This window comes from Pyricularia pennisetigena, chromosome 1 (assembly GCF_004337985.1).
Source record: "Pyricularia pennisetigena strain Br36 chromosome 1, whole genome shotgun sequence".
In the NCBI taxonomy this organism is placed as follows: domain Eukaryota; kingdom Fungi; phylum Ascomycota; class Sordariomycetes; order Magnaporthales; family Pyriculariaceae; genus Pyricularia; species Pyricularia pennisetigena.
Genome location: NC_043740.1, coordinates 4,846,369 through 4,868,084, shown reverse-complemented (window position 1 = coordinate 4,868,084; position 21,716 = coordinate 4,846,369). Strand labels below are relative to the sequence as shown.

Sequence of the window (21,716 nt, the reverse complement as noted above, 5' to 3'; positions counted from 1 at the left end):
GGTACAGGCGCTTGGGGTATACAGGGTTATTATTGCTAAAAAAAGCCGCTAAAATTATAAAAGGTTTATTTAATTTCGACAAAATTAGGGCAATTACCTGTATTGCTTGTATTAAAACCATTTTTACTGGGCGTACAAATAAGGTCGCACTCCTTATACCCCCTAATATTTTCGATTTTATAAAGGGTGAAACAGTGACCTTTAAACCTAATTTTTACAATAAAAAACCCGTATTTTTGTTATTAATGGACCGAAAATTACGTTTTCGGTGGTTTATCCCATTAAAAAAGTAAACCCGGATTTACGGTTTTAATAGCTATTAAAAGCTTTTTTAGGGTTTTAAAGGCTACGTACGGGCGCTACCCCCTGAATTTTCCCTTCGATGGGGGGCACGAGGTTAATATAAATTCTTAAAATTGGTTTACAAATAAAGGTATTAATTTTAGCATTTCGAATCCTTATAACCGCGGCCAAAACGGATTAACGGAGCGGTCCGTTAGGGCTATTTTGGATAGGCTTTGGTCTACCATTATAGCGGCGGGTTTACCATTATATTTATAATATTATTTACTATTTACCGTAGTTAATTTAGTTAACCATACAACGGTAACTAATAGGGATTTAACATTTTACGAGGAATTTTATTCCGAATTCCAACCTGGATTACCGTATAAACCCAGTTTAAGGCATTTTCGGGTTATTAATACTATATACCAGGCTATTATACCGTTGGAAAAACGCCAAAAATTTAATAAATTGGCTCCCCGCACCGAAACGGTGAGATTTTTGGCCCATTTATCAAATTTTATAACGTTGGTTTACGCACCCGCTAAACAGGCCGTATATAAAACCTTTACCGTAAAAATTATAAAGGGTATAACCGCTAAAACTTTGGCTATTCCAGGGGAAGCGCTACAGATTTTAGAGGGGGAAAATACAAATTTAAAGGGGGATTTTGATTTTGAACCTGAAAACGAAATTAACAGCGTTCCAACGGATAATTATCCCCTAAACAACCCTGAAAATACAGGGTATCTGCCACCGGTTACAGGGCAGTTACCACCCGTTATAAGGTATTTAAACCCTAAAAATACAGTGCCCGCCAGGTTCGTACAATTTACCGTTCGCCCCCCAAAGCCTATAACGGTAGCGGTACCTAATCCAGTACCTAAAACAACGGAAGTTCCGGTGTTTTTAGCATTTAAAATATAGAATATGGAGTTAAATTCGCAGTTCGAAAACCCAGATTTAATAGATATAGATTACGTGTATTATTTTTGTTTTTAAGCAAAAAAGAAAATAAAGAAAAAAGCCATGAAAAACGGTGAACCAAATAATTACCAACAGGCTTTAAATAGCTTTAAAAATGCTAAGTAACTAGCTGTTTTAATGTTTGAATTCGACCAAATTATTATTGCAAAAACCTTCCGTTTGATCCTAAAAACTAAAATACCTACAGGCCGTAAATTCGTTTTTACCCGGCCGGTATTTAAATTAAAAAAGGATGAAAATAATAAACCTACAAAATATAAAATTAAGCTTATTATTAGGGGTTTTTTATAAGTCGAAAGCCTAAATTATATCGAACCTTTTGCTAGCATTAATATACCACCTACCTGGCGTAGATTATTAGTTATAATTAATGTATAAAATTGGGAAATAAAACAAATCGATTTTATCGGTGCGTTTTTAAATAATGACCTTACCGACGCAAATATATATTTGCAAATTCCAAACGGCTTTAACGAATGGGTAAAAAATTGCAACTTTACCACCGCTAAGATTTTAATGGAAATGGGCTATAACCCGAAAGAATTGCAGGTTATACAGTTGGAAAAAGCGTTATATAGTTTAAAACAGGGTCTAAAAAAATGGCAAAACAAATTTAAAACCCTATTTTTTGAAAAAGGTTTTAAGCCATTAATCTTTAATCCCGCTGTTTTTTATAACGTTAAATCCAAACATTTTATCGTTATTTTTCTAGACGATTGCCTGCTAATAGGTCCTAAATTGTAATATATTTAGGATTTAAAAACCCGTTTTAATAAAGTATACGCGTTGGAAAACAGGGGCCCTGTAACCTATTTTTTAGGCGTTTAAATTATAAGGGATAGGTTTAAACGCCTATTTTAGCTCCATTAAAATCAGTATATAGAGGAAATATTAGCAACGTTCGGATTAATTGATTGCAAACCTATATTTGTTTTTTTATAACCGGGTGTATTAAAATATAGCGGGGGTAAACCCGTAAATGCGCTGGAAATCAAATTATTACAGCGTATTATCGCTACCTTTATATATTTAATGTTATTAACGCGCCTGGATATCGGTTTTGCGGTTTAATGGCTTTGACGTTTTTTAATAAAAACCATTACAATCCATTTAACGGCCGTTATAAACCTATTACGTTATTTAGCGGGTAAAAAATCCTTATTTATTTATTACGGAAATGAAATATTCAAAGCCGAATTACCACCCAATTTATTATTAAGGGGTTTTAAAGGTTTAAAATTATTGGGTTTTAGTAATAGCGATTTTGCCGGGGTTAAGGAAGATTTGAAATCTATTTACGGATATTTGTATACCCTATTTGGGGGCCCTATAACGTGGAAGTGCAAAAAAGTTAATATTATAGCTTTAAGCAGTCCAAAAACCGAAACCGATACCTTAACGGAAACCCTGCGTAAAGCACAATGGTTTAAAAATTTATTTATAGAAATTGGACTACCTTTAAAAGGCCTAATTGCAACACTTGGAGATAATATAAACTATATAGCTGACGTATATAATTTTACGCACCATTAACGTATTAAATATACGTTAATAAAATTTTATTATATATGGGAATTAATTACAAAAGGATTAATAATTTTAAAATACCTGGAATCCAAATAAATACCCGCTAATGGCCTAATAAAACCCTTAAAGCTTCCAATTTATAAGGTTTTTTTAAACTTTAGAGGGTTTAAACCCCTCAAAGCTTAGTTTTTACCTACTGAATTTTAAGGTATATAATTAATTCGTTGATTAATTACCTATTACATTTTTTTTGCTTACAAATATTGGATTTTTGTTAGCCTAATATCGGCCGTATTACCCGAATCTACCCTGTACAGGTTAATTAATAAGCAATTTATAACGACCTTATACCAAAAGTTAAATTAAAATTGAAAAAGCTCGTGTTTTGGGCGATTTACGCATTCGAAATACCCTATATAATATATCTAATTTTGACTGTTACCAACGAACAGCCAGATTAACTACCTGGTTTAATAGTTAATTCCGTGGGTTAATATTATATAAGTCGGGGGTTCGAATCCGGGGGTTGTTACAATTTTGGGGTTTTTTTCCAATTCGGGGGTTCGTCCATTTCGGGGGTTACAGGTCGGTATAAAGGGCTTAATTATCCAGGGGGTTTATATCGGGAGTTCGAATCGGGTTGGGACATAAGGGGGATCTTTTTTTTTAGGGTTTTATTTTTTATGTATTTGTTTTTTCCGACTTTATGTGAGTAATAGCAAAAAAAGGGGGTGTTAATTATATGCGTTATTTAATATGTAATGGGTCCATTTTTATTTGTATATAAGCTACAATAAATAGTACCGAAATGGGGCTGTTGGGGCTGTCGGATTTTCCGTTATATTTTGTGTGTTGCAGGAGTTGCGATTCAAAATATCAGCGAATGGGGTTTTCACCCCGTGCCGGGTTTAACACCCACCCTGCATTTACGAGTCAGCTACCCTGTACCGGGTAAAAATTTTCACCAAATTAACAAATTAGTGCGAACCCAAAAATGGTTTATATAGAAAAAAAGGTGTTTTTTCAACAACGTATATAAAATAATTTTTCGGAAAATCGTGTGCGGCACCGGAACCCTTTGCGGGGTGCGGACCCCCACTTCGATGTCGGAAAGTATGTAAGGGAAATAAAGCAAAGTTTCCCCCACTAATGAATTAAGTTTATTAATCCCAAAATTAGTGAATTTAGTGCATACAAACCCTGTAATTACAGGCTTTTACAACGCAACTAGCACCACGCCGCACCTAGGCTAATGCCTAACCCCGTGTTAGCAACCCATATTGTTAACAATATATAAATGTAAAAAATTATTACTACTATTCGCGGTAAAAGCTAAATATCAATATAAATATTGCTAGTGACGGATTCGGGCAACGGCGACAGATTATTAAATTTACCGTTAAGAATTTTATAGAATAAATATATTCCATACCCGGATAACGTATTTACAATACGTTGTGGAATTCCATTATTTATAGAATATAATACAAATGCCCGTAATAAATAATTGCTTTTTTTGGGGGAAATATCCGTAGGTTAAAATCGCCAATATTAATATAACGCGTTAATCCTTTAACGTCAAAAAGTTTATAACTTTTAAAACGGTATTGAATTCAGGGTATACCGTATTCGAAATTTGTAACGATAAATAAAACGGGCGGTGGCCCCGGGAATATAATAATAGTAAAAATATAAATTTATATAATATTGGCGCTTTGGACGGGATTTCCTAGGTAAACGTATCGAATACTTATTTAAACCAATTCATATCGTTTACGTTTTTAACGGAATAATCCTTTATTCCCGAAAATTGGAAATTTGTAGGTTCGAACCGGTTAAAAAAACGTAAATATTATGTTAATTATTACAATTCCCTACGCAAAAAATCGACCTCGATTGGCGCAGGAAATTTATTGTTAAAACGGTATTTAATCCTATTAACGCGTAAACGTTTTCGGATCTAAAAATTTCGTAATATTTTCTAAAAAAAAATTTCCTAATAAAATAAATCGGGTAATTTCGTAAAAGTTTGCCGTTATTATTTAAGCGTGGATAAACTGCGTAAAATTGGTGCGTTAATAACGGTTACGCCAAAATTTGGTAATATCGCGAATAAATTTGGTTTTGGGGTTTATTTTCGTTTCGGATTCGGATTCCTTCGGTAATTGCTTTTTATCGATTAAAAAAGGCTTGAATTCCCATTTATTTTCGAATATAAAATTGGGCGATAATAATTATAATAGCGACAAAAACGAAAATAATTGCGATATCGATAGAGGTAATAGGGTTAGGTCGGACGTAAAATATTAGGTTGCAAATTACGCGGATGGGAATGCCTTTTCGGGTATATTTATTAATATTATTGGAATGTATTTCTTATTATTGGATTTGGGTTTTATTTGGGTAAATAATATATTAAATAAAAGTTAATATGCGTAAATATATAATATAATAATAAAAGCTTTTTATTTTTTTGTATATCGGGGGGAATAATGGTTGGCGATATTGCAATATTGGGTATTTTATTGGTGGTACCGCTATAAACGGCGAAATGCGATAAAATGTCTTTGAATTAGAACGAACGCGATTTTTTCGGCCAATGTAATTGGTCGAAAAACCATGTGGCTAAAAGGTATATGGAGCGTTCGGTCCCCACTGCGAAGAAGGGGGGTCTAGTCTGAGCACTGAGACTAAAGAAAACCTGCTTTAACTATTTCAAAATGATTTTAAAATTAAACTAACCCGTGGGAATCGAATTGTTCGCCCAATCCTTAATATTAGGTGAAAATTTTTGCGTTTGTAAAATATTACCCGTCTGGATTACGGTTACAATAAAAGATTTTCCTTCTGCAATTACCGTTTTGATAATCGACGCTTAAATGGTATTTAACGTGTATATAATTTTAACCTTATTCCGGCGTTTTACGAAAAATAAACCATATATTTTTTCGGCCATTATATCGCTTTTTTAAAAGCTATATTCTTTTATATTTAGGATATATTTGGGTTTAATTTTAAATTCTGTAATTATTCGTTGGTGTTGGTTATCAAACGCCCGGATCAATTCGGCTTTGGTTTTTCAATTCGCGTACCTTTTTAAAAAAAAAATCCCGGATTCGGTTTTAATATTTTTATTGCGGCGTAAAAAACCGACCAACCAACGTTTACCGAAGGCGTTTACGCTTTTTTTCGGCGGTATTAGAAAAGAAGCGAAATTTTTGATTATTTAGTGCGTGGGTGCCCTTCCAGCGAATTTTTTAATTTCAATCCAACGGTTAACGAATTTTTCCTGTTCGTTAAATAGTAGTTGATACGGTTTATAGGTTTATTTTCGATCGAGAACGCCGTCGAGGCGACGTATAAGGGTGGTTTTTTTGGTACGGCCCACTGCGCGGCCGTTTTATTTTTCGAAATAGCTGATTTTATAGTCTCAGTGCTTAGACTAGACCCCCCTGCTCCGCAGTGGGGACCGAGCGCCCCATGTACCTTTCAGCCACATGGCTTTTCGACCAATTACATTGGCCGAAAAGATCGCGCTCGTTCTAGTTTGAGGACATTTTGTCGCATTTCGCCGTTTATAACGGTATTATTAATAATATACTTAATATTGCGATATCGCTAATAATTATTTTATTAATATAAGGATAATTTGTAGTATTTTACCGTTTATAACGGGTACATATAATATATTCGCATTATAATAGCAAAAGAAAATGGTGTAACTATAATATATAATTAAATATTTGAATAAAAAAACAAATAAAAATTATAAAAATATATAGTAATTTGCGTTACATTAATTGGAATTTGTTAATTATTTGAATACCGGCCGCGTTTTAATAGCTACTGTATATGGGAAGATATTAAAATATTAAATAAAATCTGTAATTTTTCATCATATTTAATTTTTATTTTAAATAATGATATATAATAGTCATTTTAATTGAAATTACAATTTTTAAAGCTTAGTAAACCTAACACTGCAAAATACATGCAATTATCGATTAAAATAAAAGTTTTATTAATATTTTTATATAATTTAACAATTTGTTAAAAAATTAAATAATTTACGCAAATATTGGTAAAATGAAAATATTTTTAATTAATATATTCCTTTATAAGTTTATTAATAAATTTTCAAATAAGTTTTTTTTTAAATTTTATTTAATTTAATAAAACAAAAAATATAAAAATAATACAAATTTAGCACTTTTTATTATAAAAAAATAAAAAGGGCCGGTATTGTGAATTGGGTTTCACGTTAACGCTTATTTATATATATAATCCATTTTTACAAACTTTGGTTTTATTAATATTAAAATTGGTAAAAGTATAAAAACATTTCGATTGCAAAATATATATAAAATTGGATATATTTTACCTATCCGCATATGTAACGGTTAAAATAATTAAATAAACGTATAAAAGTGTAATTTTATATTAAATATATATATGCCACCCCCCACGTGCAAAAACCACAAAATTTGGCTGCAAAACAAAAATAATATAAAATTAATTAAATAAAGCAAAAAGATTTATAAAATACATATTTAACATTTTTTTTTATTAAATAATTTTTAAAACCGATATTATAAACAGGATTGGATTTGGACGTTTGTTTATATACGTAATCGGACTTTTGAAATTTTGGTTTTATTCTCGTTAAAATTGGTAAAAATATAAACGAATTTCGATTGTAAATTATATACAAAAAAATATATACTTTGCCTATCCGCCTATTTAACTGTTTATATAATCTAATATATGCACCAAAATTTAATATAACGATATATACATATATACGACCCTCCACGTGCAAAAATTATGAAATTTGGTCAAAAATTAAAAATAATATTAAAAAAAATCGAAAATCGAAAAAAAAAATCGAAAAAACAATACCGCCATAAACGGATTAAAGGCAGGTGGTATCGAATTCGGCCATTATAACAAATAATAAAATAAATCGAATTGCTGCTAATAGCGGTATTAAACGCTATTTTTAACGATAATTTATTTTTTCAATATTATGCGTGGTTGTGGAATAATAAAGGAGTTTCGGTTTAAAAAAGGCCAAAAATACCGCTATAAACGGCGAAAATCGACAAATTGTCCTCAGACCTGAACCAAAGCGTTCTTTGGATGGACCCACAGGTACATTGCAAAGCCGCAATTGAGCCACGAAGTGGAGCGAAGCGAACGGAGTGGATCAATTGTGGAGCTTTGGGCTTCAGGGATGAGCCCTGAGACTACTGATTTTATGGTTTTAACCGTCTGGGTAAGTTTAAATCCCAAATCTTTCGGCATCACGGCTTTTTTCGGCTTTAAAAACGCGTTATTTGCGGTGCGTTGTCGCGTTGAAGTACAGGTGTCCACTTCAGGTGCATGTCCACTTGTGGGTCACCCATTGTAGTGGATAGCTTGAATGCGTTGACGTTTCGCTCCTGGACGCGTAACCGGTTTAATCGAGATTGGATCGAGTCTCACCCAAACCTAGACTGGCATTCTCCGCCACTTCATTCTTGACCGAGCTGAGGAAGTTTATTGGCGAAACAAATAACGGTACAACGCTGCACACTTTGCTTTGCTACTTGTTTTGCGCTTATTCGCATAGTAATGATGGAGCACGATCCCAAGACCCGTGCGTTTAGCCCCTGGCTTCTAGGCCGTTCCTCCCCTCTTTCGTGGTGATCAGATCCTGACCCCTTGTCCATTTCTTTCCTACAATCGATACAGCTGGGTACTCGACCGGCGACAGAACCTCCTTCGCCTACACATCAGCTCGGGAACGGTGGCCTGTCATCATAACACAGGCCATTGATGATGTCTACCGATCCGTAGCCCAGTGCGACGACCCGGACAAGTCGGGCGAGGGCAAGACTATCGTCAACGATCTCGCCCAGCTAAAGTACCAGGTCCAGCACGACCGCCAACTGACGTATGTCATATCGTCCAAGAGCCACGCTTTCTTGTGTGATATCTCACCTAAACTATAATCTTCCCGGGTCTCGTCATTTGTCTGACTTTCCCACCATCTGCGCAAAAGACCTATCCCGGACGATGGCCGCCCTGATGTCGCCCTCTACAACAAGGAGCTGGAGCAGCTCGGCAACCCGACATGGCTCAACATGAACTGGCTCTACTGCGAATGCTACCTATATCGCCGCATCCACACGAGCTTCTCCCTCTCACAGCATTGGAAGGGCTATGATGTTTTTGCCCGCCAAAAGATCAAGACTTTCCGCTCCTCCCGCCCGGCAGTCCTTGAGCTCGCTGCTCGGTATCAAGACCTGGTTAAACAGCTGGACGAGCAAAAGGCCAAGGGCACGGTCGAACCTGCGGCCGAGGAGCTGCTGTTCCGTGAGATGTGCGAGATCTGCCTGTGGGGCAATGCAACGGACCTGTCCCTCCTTACGACCCTCTCGTACGACGACATTCAGAAACTGCAGGGTTCAGAGGCCCGTCGTGCCGCCGAGGCCAACATTCTCGTAAACGATCTCGGACAGGCTCTGGAGGCTCTGCGCAAGGCCAAGGCCAGCAAGCCCGACCAGGAACGCCGTGTCGACATCGTGCTGGACAATGCCGGGTTCGAGCTGTATGTCGACCTCGTCCTGGCCGGGTACATGTTGTCGTCAAACCTAGCCACCTGTGTCGTTCTCCACCCCAAGGAACTGCCCTGGTTCGTGTCCGATGTGGTGCCTGCCGACTTTGGCGCCCTTCTGAATGCACTCGCTGACCCGCGCGGCTTCTATGAGACGCAGTCGGAGGAGGAATCGTTGCAGGGCAAGGTTCCCGCGGCGCTTTCAGAGACGGAGATTGAGCATCTAAAGTTCTTGTTCCAGAACTGGACAGACCTCTATGCCGAGGGCAAGATCATCCTCCGCCCCAACGCCTTTTGGACACACCCCGGCAGCTACTGGAGGCTTCGTGCAGTTGCGCCAGAGCTGTACCAGGAGCTCAAGACCAGCGAGCTGGTTATCTTCAAGGGTGATCTCAACTACAGGAAGCTCACCGGTGATGTATGTACAATGCTTTTGTTTGCTCACTACTATTGTTCTCTATTTGGCTTAGCTAACCTCTGGCCTGTGATGTACCCATCTAGGCCGCATGGGACCCCACGACCTCATTCACCGAAGCCATTGGGCCTCTCGGACCTGGCTCTGGCGTCAACGTCCTTGCCCTGCGCACTTGCAAGGCTGACGTCGTGGTTGGACTAAAGCCGGGTGAGGATGAGAAGCTCCGCGAGCAGGATGGCTCAAACGACACTGCTGCCAGGAAATGGGCCTGGAGTGGCAAGTACGCCGTCGTTTCCTTCTCACATGGAGGTTGAGTGGGGTACATGTCACGGACTGGGTCACCTAGCTATAGAAGCTGGGGGTTGAGTTGCAAGTTGACAATAACGAAACCATAGATGGATGTAAAAGATGTGTAAATGTGCAAGAACAAAAGCGGAGATCTACATCTGTGTCTAGGACGTTCAAGCCGCAGCACAAGTTGTGTTCCACATGATACATGCTCCTGTTATACCGCAGGCTTGAACTCTGACATTTAGGAAATAAGAGAAACTCTTCTCGCTGAAATCCTTATTTTGATACGCCCAGCCAAGCCCGCCTAGTCTAGCAAGCATCTCCGCTGCCCCGTGAAGCACGAAGAGTACTTGAGACTGAGGTATTGTGGAAGGCTTCTTGTGCCGGTAGAGGGTTGGGCTTGGTCGGACCTCTGGCCCATCTGGAGGCCGCCTCGGAAGCTGATGTTTACTCGAGCCGTGTCTCTTGTTGCGTCAGTCATTGTAGGCTTTGTATCCGCAGCGGGAATGCTGAAAGAACATGGCCGGCGGTGGGTGTGACCAGTCACATTCCGAGGCACGACCTGGAGGTTGCAAATTAGGGATTTAGGCAGACACTAAACCGTGTCGGATCCCTTGTTATTAATACCGGTTACGAAAAGTGTTGCTGCAGCGATTAATACCATCCAGCAAGTTCTTAGAGCGCTGATACTGCGCATTTTCCACACCTGAAGAGGTCATAGATTGACTCTTGATTTGTCCTCCAGGCAAATTTGGATAGCATAAAACTCAAAGAATGCATGCCTAGGCAAGCCCCTCTAGTTCTTGGCTTGGAAGATCATAGTGGCTAATATCTATAGGCATATTAATACAATCGTGCCAATAAGAAGAGAAAAAAAAGCCCACAACCAAATTGGAACACACCCGCCCCGGACCTGGTCGTGTGCCATCCGTTCCCTATCCCGGCATTGCACCAGTATCGCTTCTCCCTGTGATCAACGCAATAACCTTGAGCCTCTTCTTCTTAATTTTATTTTCTTTTTACTTCCCCGTTTCCCCGGCGAGGTTGAAATTTGATCCAGCGCCAGTCTACCACCACCACCACCACCACCACCCAAGCCTTCAATGTCTATAAACTTCCAGGTATCCTCCAAACGGGAACAAAGTCCTTTGCCACTATATGTAAAGGTAAAGGTCCCAAGTGTATCTAAATGCCACTCAAGTCTACCATATCATCACTAGACTGGACCGTTCATTCTATTAGGTCCTTTGCTCATCTGAGGACAGTGGGCCCAAAGAATGCATTCCCGATCCAGAAGCGTGTGGACCACGCTGCCGGTCCGATATCCATCGCTCTAGCTTTGCTGGTAGTGACTTGGTAGCAGCCTCTCGGTTGGACCTCGACAAAAGCCATTACAGCAAACTTTGCCAGAAGACAACCAGACCTCCTTTTGGTGACCAACAGTTTCGAATCCAACAGGAACAACCCGCCGTCACAGTGAAAAAAAAAGGTTCAAAATGTCAGCTGTGTTAGGGGCAACTCAAACATCCATCCAAGCTCCTTGTCACTCCTGCCCCTGGGCATGTGTCCCGAGGCTTTCCTAACTTGCCATGATAGGAAAAATACTCGGCCACTAGGGGCTGTCAAAACCAGCTCAATCCTCTTTCAGCTCATGGTGTGACTTGTCTGAATCGATCCCAAAGTTAACCTTTTCACTTGTAATAGATTACCCAGTTGTCGGGACAGCAAAAAAAAAAAAAAAAAAAAGAAAAAAGAAAATCCAAAAATGGTTACAGAACATGGCGATGGGCTTTTTTTTTCCTTCTTTTTTTTTCTCCATGAAATCACATGGCCCACTCGGTCTCATACCCGGGATGGTTCCCCTAAGATGGTGGGATGGTTTCCTGTTGAGTTAACTTGTACTAGACGAGCTGGTATGTCGTCCCTTCTAAGGCCTTGTCTTGGTATACTAACAGCAATCGCCCCAAATGCAGGAACCGATAGCGCCCAGTTACTGATCTGCAGCTAGAACCTAGAGCCTAGAACCATTCGACGGGTTCCGGATTCAGCCCGTTTGTGAATTATGCAGTAGCGCCGGAAAGCTCCGTAGCGTGGGAAACGGTTCATAGCTACCCACTGGGGCCAGCAAAGAGAGTCCGGAGAGTTTCTCCCGCCACGAAAACGCCATGCAGCTATTTTGTGGTCATGAAATGTCGGCAAGGAGATATCTTCCACAGAGATATAGCCTCCGGTAACAGAATTATAGTATCCTGGAAGTGGCGCTTTTCAAATCGACTTTACAGATGGTTGAAAACCTAGCAGTCATAACAAGCATATACATATTCCTCGCCACAGACTGGATTGGACACATAGTAGAGTACCATGAGTGTCGCAGGAAGCCAAAACTCAAAAATCATCTTGGGATGAAAAAACCAACAGAAGAATATGACATAGAAAATTCTGCGAGAGCTGGTAGTAAAGTTAAAAAAGGACAGGAAGGAAACAAAATGCAAAACAGTAAACTCCTCGAAGCCACAATGTGCTCGATGCATCAAGACCCCTTTATATGCGTCCTTGTCCCCATGATAGGTAGCACCGATTTTGCTCAGCCCATCAAGCTGGACTAGCTGAGCGAGTGGCCACTCCGGCCTGGTATCTAATTCCATCCTCTAGTCATAAGCTCCACTGTATTTGTTGTTTGACATGAAATGCCAAGGTATGATGTAATAGTCGCCTTTGAGAGACTTCTCTCGCCCTTGACCCCCGTTGACAGGTTCGGCGGTTGTATGCCGGAAGCCGCTTGCTGGAGTCTACGCCGAAACCGGCTCATATCGACAAAAGTATTTTCTCTCCTTCGTGTCTTATCAACTCTCAAGCCTTCTCCTGCACGATAAGAGGCACTGATTTCGGCTTGTTCTTGATACTGCTATTGGTCCTCGGCCGCATGACTGCGTCCTGTGACGACATTCTCCTGTCGAGAGCGCGCTCGAGCTTGGCGCCGAGGGCGAGCTTGGACATGTTGGCCCACTTCTCTTCGCTCAGGACAACGCGCTGCTTGGATAGCGCCTTGTTCTCCATTCGGTCGAGTCCTTTCTCGATGTCGCTGATCTCAGCGCCGGCAGAGTCGGTCGACGGCGCCAGCGAGGGTGCCATGGTGCTGTACGTGCTCATACGGACCGAAGTGCGTGCCTGTTGTCGGGTCGTTTGCGAGGCGGCCGGCGGGGCGGCGGTGGGCGCGATGGTGTTAGCCATGATGTGCGGAAGAGCGAGGTTTGTTTGGTTCGTCGGGTGAAGCAGAGACGAGACAGGTGTGGAAGAGCGAGCGACGGAGGGGTAATATATTTTCAAAGCAGCCAGGTAATGGAAAACCAGAGGCGGACTAGGTTGTCGGGAAATGCTGTGTATGGTATGGCGTGCCAGGGAGAAAGCGGAAGGGCTAGACAGCTGACTGATAGTTGCGAACAAGAGCTAGAACCAAGGTTCCATTCAGGTACAAGGAAGGTGTGGGATGGTTGAGTGCAGGTGTGCAATAGACAAAGACAAGATACAATCAATGTAGACAACGGGAAAGACAGGTCGCGTAGCCTTGGCAGGGAAAGGGAGGAGAGAGTTGTAGGGGCCCGAAGGCTATCTACATTCCTTGCTTGAGGATGCACGTACCGATGGGGCCATAATTGGGCGAGCGGATTCCAGTGACGGAGCCATTGTATATGTTGACGTCGAAGTATTTTTCTTTTCTTTTTTTTTTTCCTTTTATTAATTTTTCTTTTCTTTTCTGCTGTTCCTTGCCTTCCAAAGATACCAAGTCGCCCCCCAACCCGCTGCAGTGGGTGGATGATCAAAACCTTGGTTGGAACAAGATGGGCCGAGATCAACCCACCCCGTCAATTGGCCGAGATGGAGAACAGGCTCTCGACGTGGAATTGGTCAAAAAGTTCGCCGCTGGCTCTGGTGCTCTTTATTTTCTTCGCTGCTCCCTTTTAAAGTTGGCCGGACATGCGAGGTAACCTTTGTCGATTCAGACGAAACGTGTGAAGCAACTGAAGGTCGGAGTTCGGGTGGTATGGAATGGACCCAGCGCCACGAGGCAAGAAAATAACCGGACTGATCTGTTTCTCTCAGAACCTAACAAACACAGTACTGTAGACAACGGCGACAGCAACAGCGGGCAGGTTTGGACAATTGCGGGACCAACTAGGGAAGATGCCAGTGAAACGACACTATTCTGAAGAAATTGGCAATCCTGATCAATGATGGACGGACCGTCGCAAAGGGTGAACCTGGAATTGGTTGGGTTTAGTTGGGGTTGTAGGAATTAGAAATGGAGTCGGAAATCATGAAAGGATGAGGGTGGAGTCGTTGGGCAGGCAGAATTGACAGGCTCCGCCCCTTTGCCTGCAGTTAACTGATCAAGCCCCTGGCAAGACGTACGTAGCCGCACAGACCCCACGGCTACTACGGTATAGTGCCTAGCGTGCAGCGGAAAGCGGGGTCCCATCCAAGGCGTGGGCAAAAATTTCAGACAGTTACCGTGGTACGATGAGTGGCAGAAGTACTGCAATTGACGCACGCCCATTACGGCACCACGCTACCTTCGACCATTTGATGACAGCTGTGCACGCTTTGGGGCTAGCAGTCAACACTTGAGATGGTCGATCACATTGAACGATTATGCAGAGCTTACGAGCTAATAGGGTTTTTTTTTTTTTTATTCTTGTTATCGTTGTGGTAGAAGGTTTTGTGCATTTACCTAATGTACTACGTAGTACGTTCCTGACATTACACCTACCTTTACCTTCGCCACCTTGCAATACAGTAGGTACTGTACAGTACATCACAGTACGGTGAGCTGAATTTGGCGACTACTACGTAAACAGGCATACGGCAGTACATTCTATAACAGGGTCAGGATCCTGGAACCTGCCACATGGGCATGAAGAAACAATACTACCTAGCATGCAGATCACTGACAGGATGGAGCAGCTGATTGTGATGGATGAAACAGATACGAGATGGGTATAATATACTGTTGATATACTACAAAGTAACTAGTTATATACACATGTTTATCATACTTTGTCTTTAAGCGAACAATACTAACTGGGCATTGTGCTGGCGGGGATACAAATGTTCTAACTCTAGGTGGCATGTCCTCGGTCAGCCCATCTTTTCAGGCCAACTATTGGACGACTGGCTACTAGAGCAGGTTTCCGTCTCAAGGGTCCATCCATCCAAATAGGCAGGTTAATCGGGCAAAAGACCATCAAGACTATTTGTGATACGCCTCTTACTACGCAGAGTTATAGGAAAATCAGGCCATGAGTGAGTAGACTGAGTAGAATGAGTAGCCAATGTGCACGACTCCCCGGTCTGCGTCGCTCCGGGCCGTTTCCTAGCCATGAGTTTTGGACGTCTTGATTCGTTAATCTGTTTTGAGCTGCTGCAGTGGCAGCGGGCAGCCACGTGTCGCACCGCACAGCTGGGGAATACGCTGTTTGGGGAAAAGTAAAAAGAAAAGGAAGCAACTGTGATGGCGGGATATTTTACAGTGGATGCTACATGGGTAAGTTATAGATCTATTTCTAGAGAAGAGGGGGGGCGAGGGGTTATTGAAGATTTCCAAAAGCAAATCTTCAAAAGTGAAAAATTCGAGTTGTGTTGCACATGGATCGCTTTGCTCCATTGCTTACCAGCAAGGACTGCCGACTGGAAATAGGGCCACCAAGAGCAAAGTACCCTTCGTTGCCGTCGCTTCGGAGGTGCCGTTTCCTATCTATGGACCATGCCCCCTTGCTCACACGTGGCTTTGTTGCGTTGTGATAAAAAGGGAAATTCCGACCTTGGCAACCCCTGTCGATTGGTGAAGTTACCTATACGCTGTGCATAATTTGTGCAAGCACTGCAGGCTGGGCTTACCTTTCTCTCATTCATTCAATTCAATTGAATTCGCTTTCTCTATCGCCACACAACACGCAGTCAGCCTTCGAGATCGGATTGCAAGCCCACCCCAATCTGCTGTACCTGTGCGCATAGACCCACTAGAATCAGCCCTGAGTTCCATGGTCGGCAGCTAATATTCCTTTTTTGCACCTACCCTTCACGCTAAAGCAAGAAAACATAAAAGTTCTTCGGATATTACCTGCGCAGAACACAGAGACACATTTTATTTTCCTGCAACGCCCGTCCACCTTGGCAGCTGTTTGGAAGCCCGAGGGAGATTCCATGCATCACATTTTTCTGAGGGATGGCGCGAGGGAATCAAGCAAGGCAACCTAGGCAGGGAAGCTAAGTAGGGAAGCTAGGTAGGCAGCTGCTTCCCTTTCTCCTCCCTTCCTTTCGTTCAAGCAAGTCGTTAGGGCCTCCCGGGAGAAGCCCGCCGTCTGTCGGCTTATTTCCGGGGATATCTACGCGGTAATGATATTCGACCGACATAATTCAATTGGAGGCATACCTCTTCTGGAGCCAATCAAGAAAATTCACCACTTCAGCTGACAGCATCTCATCAAGTGAACGAGGCGTGTCTAGACTTGTCTGGGCTCTCCCCAAGCCTCCCAACCCGAATCTTTCGAAATGCGATGCTACCAAAAATCCGGGGGCTTTCGCTATTACTCTGTACATTCAACTCGCCCCTTGTCGCCGAATGGATCGGGCGCTTTTACTTTTCCGATGGTGTATTCGGGTTCCATTGTCATGAATTCGACGTTACCAGTCATTTTTACCCTTGTTTGTTTTCTCTGGAGGGGATTGAGTTTTACATGTTTGAAAACGCTGGCGCCACCATCAATCATGTTCCCAAATTCGCCGCTCGACTCTGATTTTTCTGACTTGCATTTATCCGACGTCTTCTCGATTGCATATTTCGCTTTATCTACAGTAGTAGCCAACTCCCTATTTTCTGTTTGGCTACTTCATCCCGATTGCATATTCTCATCCATGCCATTTCCATCGATCGCCATCATGACCCCTCCCGATTTATGATACGTCCCATCTCTCAAACATGGCTGTTCCCTCGCCAGCACTCAAGTGTCCTATTGCTGCCAAGCGGCCTCGCAGTTATGGCAACAAATGTGCTCGCACTGAACCTGGTTGCCCTCGATGATCATGATGCAGCTGCACCGTCCGGCTTCATTCCACTCCTTACCGCACCAGCAGCAGTTCCAGCACCGATTCTTGGCCTCGAAGGGGCAGCTCTCGAGTGGGCACTTTGGAAGTAGAGGAGAACTCGCCGCCGTCATCGGGCTGCCCGCGAATGACGGCGGAGTCGGGTACGGCAATGACTCCTGAGTCAGGTTTTTGCACGGTTTCTTGCTGCCGGACGAGGAACCGGATGATGACGAAGATGACTTGCCGCCACTCTTGCCGTGCAAAGACTTGGATGACGATTTTGATGACGATTTAGACGACGAATGTTTGTTGTTGTTGTTGTTGTTGTTGTTGTTGTTGACGTTGTTGCTGCTGCTGCTGCTGCTGCTACTGCTGCTATTGCTAGACTTGCTCTTTGTAGCGTCTGGACAGTACACAGTATGGGTGCGAACGTGCTCGCAAGGGAGGGTATAGTTGATTTGATGGCACATCCTACTTGGTTGCGGGGGCTTGCGTCTCCAGGCTGGAGTCCTTGCTGCTCCTTTGGGGAATTGCTGCTCTTTTGGGGAACTGCTGCTCGAGTGGTGTAGCTATCTCTGCTTATGCGTCCTCTGCCGCAGTTCGATTGGGCCAGAGCCTTGCCACACTTGGTTGCCGCCTTGATCCTCAACCCAGAAGCCGAGTGGTTGGCTCAAACTGAGCTTGGACGATTTTGCCTATATGGATGAATATATGTGGATGACCTCCTGATCAATTCAGTTATGGCTGTCTTGTGTGCAATTTCCTTTTGTAGACTTGACAGACATCAAACTCATGTTCCGATATAAACTCTCAGAACGCAACGATTTCTCTGGTTGTGCAATAAACGAGTTGATGCGAAGAGCCAACCTCCTTTGGCGATCCCTCTTCCTTTATACTTTGGAAGATGTGGGATTTTCACGCTTGAAGACGATGCAAGGCGTCGCCCTCTCGAGAATACGAAAACATGTTCTCACCTATGCTCCCTGGAATCTTGGCTGGCTGTGCACTTGACATCCTCAATGGTTCAGTCAACCACTCAATATGATCCCGATATATCCATTTTCCACGTTTTTTGTGGGAACAAGACTCGGGAAACGACAGAAACAGCATTTCGCTAAAGAAAAGTACTGATTTCCGACCCCAACGATAAAGAATTCTTGTGTGCCATCTTCTCTCCCATTCGTCCTCTTTCCATCACAGAAACCCACCTAGTAGGGGCTTTTTTTTCGGCATTTGACTATAGCTTTGTCTCAGCTTCCCGTTGGACAGGGCAGTCTTATGGCGTTTCTATCACACCGCGAACAGGGCAAACAGACCGGAGAAGAAAGGGACCCCATGTTGAAAGCAAAGGCCGAAATGAGGATTCAGACCCTCCATTGTTCCTCGGTCGAAAACAAGCATGGCTTGCGAGATGCCCTGGCTGCCGCACCTGAACCGACTCTCTATAATCTTTGCTCTCAGAGGTTGTGGTTTTCGTGGCCAAAGCCATCGTTGCATCTGATGCGGCACATCAACCCCTAGTCAAGAAATCTCGGTGTGGATCACTCGGTCAGATTTCCCCGAGGATCGCCAGATCCGTGTCGCGCCGAATGAGATTTGTTTTTTTTTTTTTTTTTTTTTTTTTTTTTTTTTTTTTCTTATTGAGGGATATAAAATTGTGCGAACACTTGTTCAAAATTATCTCCTGGTCGTTGCACAAACGATCAACACGATCCAGCGTTACAGCTTTCTTGACAGGCAACCCTTTTGTTTGTTTCTCTAGCCTTTTTTCAGCCATCCCCCTGTCTTGACGGGTTAGTGGCTTCGACTTTGTTCATCATATCGACACCGTGATCTATCTGATCAGTAATCGGTCTGAGACTACGAGAGATGCAACCCGAAGCTGAGCAGCCCTGACCACGGAGCCGGGACGATGCGCCTGGTTCCCGATCTTGGTAGACGTCGGGCGGGAAGCGGGTTGCCTGGTTCGTTGTGGTGCGTCTAGGCGAGTAACCCCTGCAGCTGACCGCATTCTCGTTGACCTTGAGGGAATCAGGTTTGACTGTGATGTCCTCCTTGTCGCTTAGTTGGCTGGCGAGAACAGTACTTGTTTGATCAATCACACCCAAGAAAGGTCCGAAATTCTGCATCTGACAAAAGTAAGCCATAGAGAAAGCCAAGGCTTGGCAGGATGAGAAACCTGAGCAACACTTTGCAAGCCGATTTGGGGCATCTGCACCTTGCCGCCGAATCTGGTACCACCTCAGAGATGACCAGTCATGTTTATACTGGGCGCCCTAAATACTCAGCGACGGAGCCGAAGAACGGGCCTCTATAGAGGTTGTGAGCGATCGATATTAGCAGATTGTTGTCTTCGATCGGCCCCGCGTACCCTTCTTTACTGGTGCGCCTGATCTGTAGTGACGATGCATGATCGCCGAGTCTATATTGGACCAAATCTCAGTCAGATCCGGACAGGAATAGGAAAGAACTATGATGTATTGATGATAATATTTCCCGGTACAAGAGATCGACAGGGGAGAGAACAAGGAACTGGGATCGGGATCTGGATCGGGCAGGGTGTTGTTGTCTCACCGTCACACAAGGAGCATTTTCAGCTCTGACTTGTGTCCCACTGCCGTCATCACCACATTCAGGAAAGCCAAACACAAAGAAGGGCAAGGAAAGAGGAATACCAAAAGGGAACAAAAACAGTCTATACATGATTTGGCTTGCAAGAGACCAAAAGAAACTCACAACCCAACAGCCCACCGCGGCGATGTTTTCCCTTCTCGATCTCACCCCCTCCCGCCACACCCCTCGGAAACGCCACCACCACCACCACTGACCGGGTCAGCCGTGCAGGTCTCGCAGCAGGTGTGGTAGCAAAAGGTGTCGGGGCTCTTCTTCATCATGTGCCTGCACCAGCGGTACGTGTTGCCGCCGCGCCCGCAGCTACAGCACGCCCAGCATCCCCCCAGGTCGTTCAGCCGGCACAGGCCCGAGCCGCACTCGGGGCTGACGGAGAAGCAGCCGCCCGCCGCGCAGGGGTCCGCCAGGTCGACCGACGCCCAGGGGTCGTGGTGCAGAGCTTGACAAGGTTGTCGCTGCTGGCGCCGCTGCTGCTGGCCGTCTTGGTAGTCCTGTGAGGCTGCTGCTGCTGCTGCTGCTGTCCCTTGCTGCTGTGGGCTGGACGTGCTGGTGGTGGTTGTGGTGGTGGCGGCTTCGGTGGCAGCTGGGCAAAAGGCGTACTCCAGAGCTATGTGGATCGGCCGGTAGCAGGTCGGGAGATGGTGGTAGTGCACGTAGTAGGAGGTGCACATGGTGATGAGCTGAGGGGTAGGAGCGCTCGGTCAAATAGATCCGGGGATAGAAGCTAGGTTGGGACGCTAGCTGCTGGGGGGGGGTGGAAGGGTCTAGATGGGTCTCTTCTTTTGCCCCTGTTGAAATGGCTCCCCGAAGCCACTGTCTCGCGCTGGCCGGGTAGAGGAGGCTAAATTGTGGTTGTTCCAGATCTCGTGAGATGTTTCTGCCGGGTATGGGTGACAAAAGTACTTCTGTGGTGGTGACCAAGTTGGACCCTCTCGCTGGTCTCGATGCCAGCCTTGAATGTGGCTGTTGTTCGGGCCTGATCTTGGCGACGCCGGTAGCCGGGTGGTTCTGTGAGTGATGGCTCCGATCCTAATTGCTAGTCCCCCCGGAACTACCTTATAATAGACCGGACTCTTTTTTTTATGCAAAACACGCGGTTAATGTCCGTTCAGGGACAGTAGTTGCCGAATGCGGAATCACTTGTGCCGGAGGAAAGGTCGGGGTGTAGTTTCGGGCCCGAGAACAGACTACACGTGGGAGTGAAGTTGGAGAGAATATCTTGGCAGATATAAATGGCAAATATTTATCGCGCAGGGTGTGGTTTCTGCGGTTGGAGAGCTTGTCCTGTGTACAGATGAAGTTGGACGTTTGAGCTTGTCAAAATATCATTGACAGTTGATTTGAGTTGGCTATGATTGTATACTGTCTGTGTATACTATCTGTGTTGGTTCTTCATCACGAGAAGTAGTCGCCCCGAGAGAAAGTATCTTATGCTCGAGTATTTATATTCTAGTCACCATGCATGTCAACTTCATCGCATCAGAAACATGACCGGTCCCGGATCCCAGCGCATTCCAAATGATGCTGACATCCCAACGCGCATGAATCCAGGACGGCGTCACCCCCAAAACGAGCATAAACAAAAACAACGAAAAAAAAGAAACCCTGGGTCTTGCACGTACGGCTCTCACCATATCTGAAGCCATGGGAAACACCAAAACGCAGCCCCCCCTCCCTTTTCGCAAGCCCCCCTCCCTTTTCGCAAGCCCCCCTCCACCATCCACGAGGTCTAGTCGAGTTACAACCTCTTCCTATCGTCTTACCCAGTCCCAGGTATGTACACAATATTTTGCCATTTCAGGGGCGACAAAGCAAGTAGGATTAGACATTTGGGCATTTTGGGGTTGAACTCGATACGTGCTGAAGAACAAGGGTAATCAAGCCCATCCCATTCTCCGC

At 43.7% G+C, this 21,716-nt stretch overlaps 5 protein-coding genes across 5 annotated transcripts; 2 read left to right on the top strand and 3 right to left on the bottom strand.

Annotated features, from left to right (window-relative positions):
- Window positions 1-8,412: 8,412 nt before the first annotated feature.
- PpBr36_07915 (uncharacterized protein) lies at window positions 8,413-10,126 on the top strand (the record flags this gene model as incomplete). The annotated part of the gene is made up of 4 exons (XM_029895048.1): window positions 8,413-8,437; window positions 8,533-8,734; window positions 8,843-9,815; window positions 9,899-10,126. 4 exons carry the CDS (start codon window positions 8,413-8,415, stop codon window positions 10,124-10,126), a joined length of 1,428 nt encoding a protein of 475 aa, XP_029748059.1.
- Window positions 10,127-12,953: 2,827 nt separating this feature from the next.
- Window positions 12,954-13,334, bottom strand: PpBr36_07914 (uncharacterized protein; the record flags this gene model as incomplete). The annotated part of the gene is made up of 1 exon (XM_029895047.1): window positions 12,954-13,334. The coding sequence occupies one exon, from the start codon at window positions 13,332-13,334 to the stop codon at window positions 12,954-12,956; it is 381 nt and encodes a 126-aa protein (XP_029748060.1).
- Window positions 13,335-17,110: 3,776 nt separating this feature from the next.
- On the bottom strand, window positions 17,111-17,656 carry PpBr36_07913 (uncharacterized protein; the record flags this gene model as incomplete). Its single annotated transcript, XM_029895046.1, has 1 exon — window positions 17,111-17,656. One exon carries the CDS (start codon window positions 17,654-17,656, stop codon window positions 17,111-17,113), a length of 546 nt encoding a protein of 181 aa, XP_029748057.1.
- Window positions 17,657-18,464: 808 nt separating this feature from the next.
- On the top strand, window positions 18,465-18,707 carry PpBr36_07912 (uncharacterized protein; the record flags this gene model as incomplete). The annotated part of the gene is made up of 1 exon (XM_029895045.1): window positions 18,465-18,707. One exon carries the CDS (start codon window positions 18,465-18,467, stop codon window positions 18,705-18,707), a length of 243 nt encoding a protein of 80 aa, XP_029748058.1.
- Window positions 18,708-19,963: 1,256 nt separating this feature from the next.
- On the bottom strand, window positions 19,964-20,488 carry PpBr36_07911 (uncharacterized protein; the record flags this gene model as incomplete). The annotated part of the gene is made up of 1 exon (XM_029895044.1): window positions 19,964-20,488. The coding sequence occupies one exon, from the start codon at window positions 20,486-20,488 to the stop codon at window positions 19,964-19,966; it is 525 nt and encodes a 174-aa protein (XP_029748055.1).
- Between the last annotated feature and the right edge of the window lie 1,228 nt (window positions 20,489-21,716).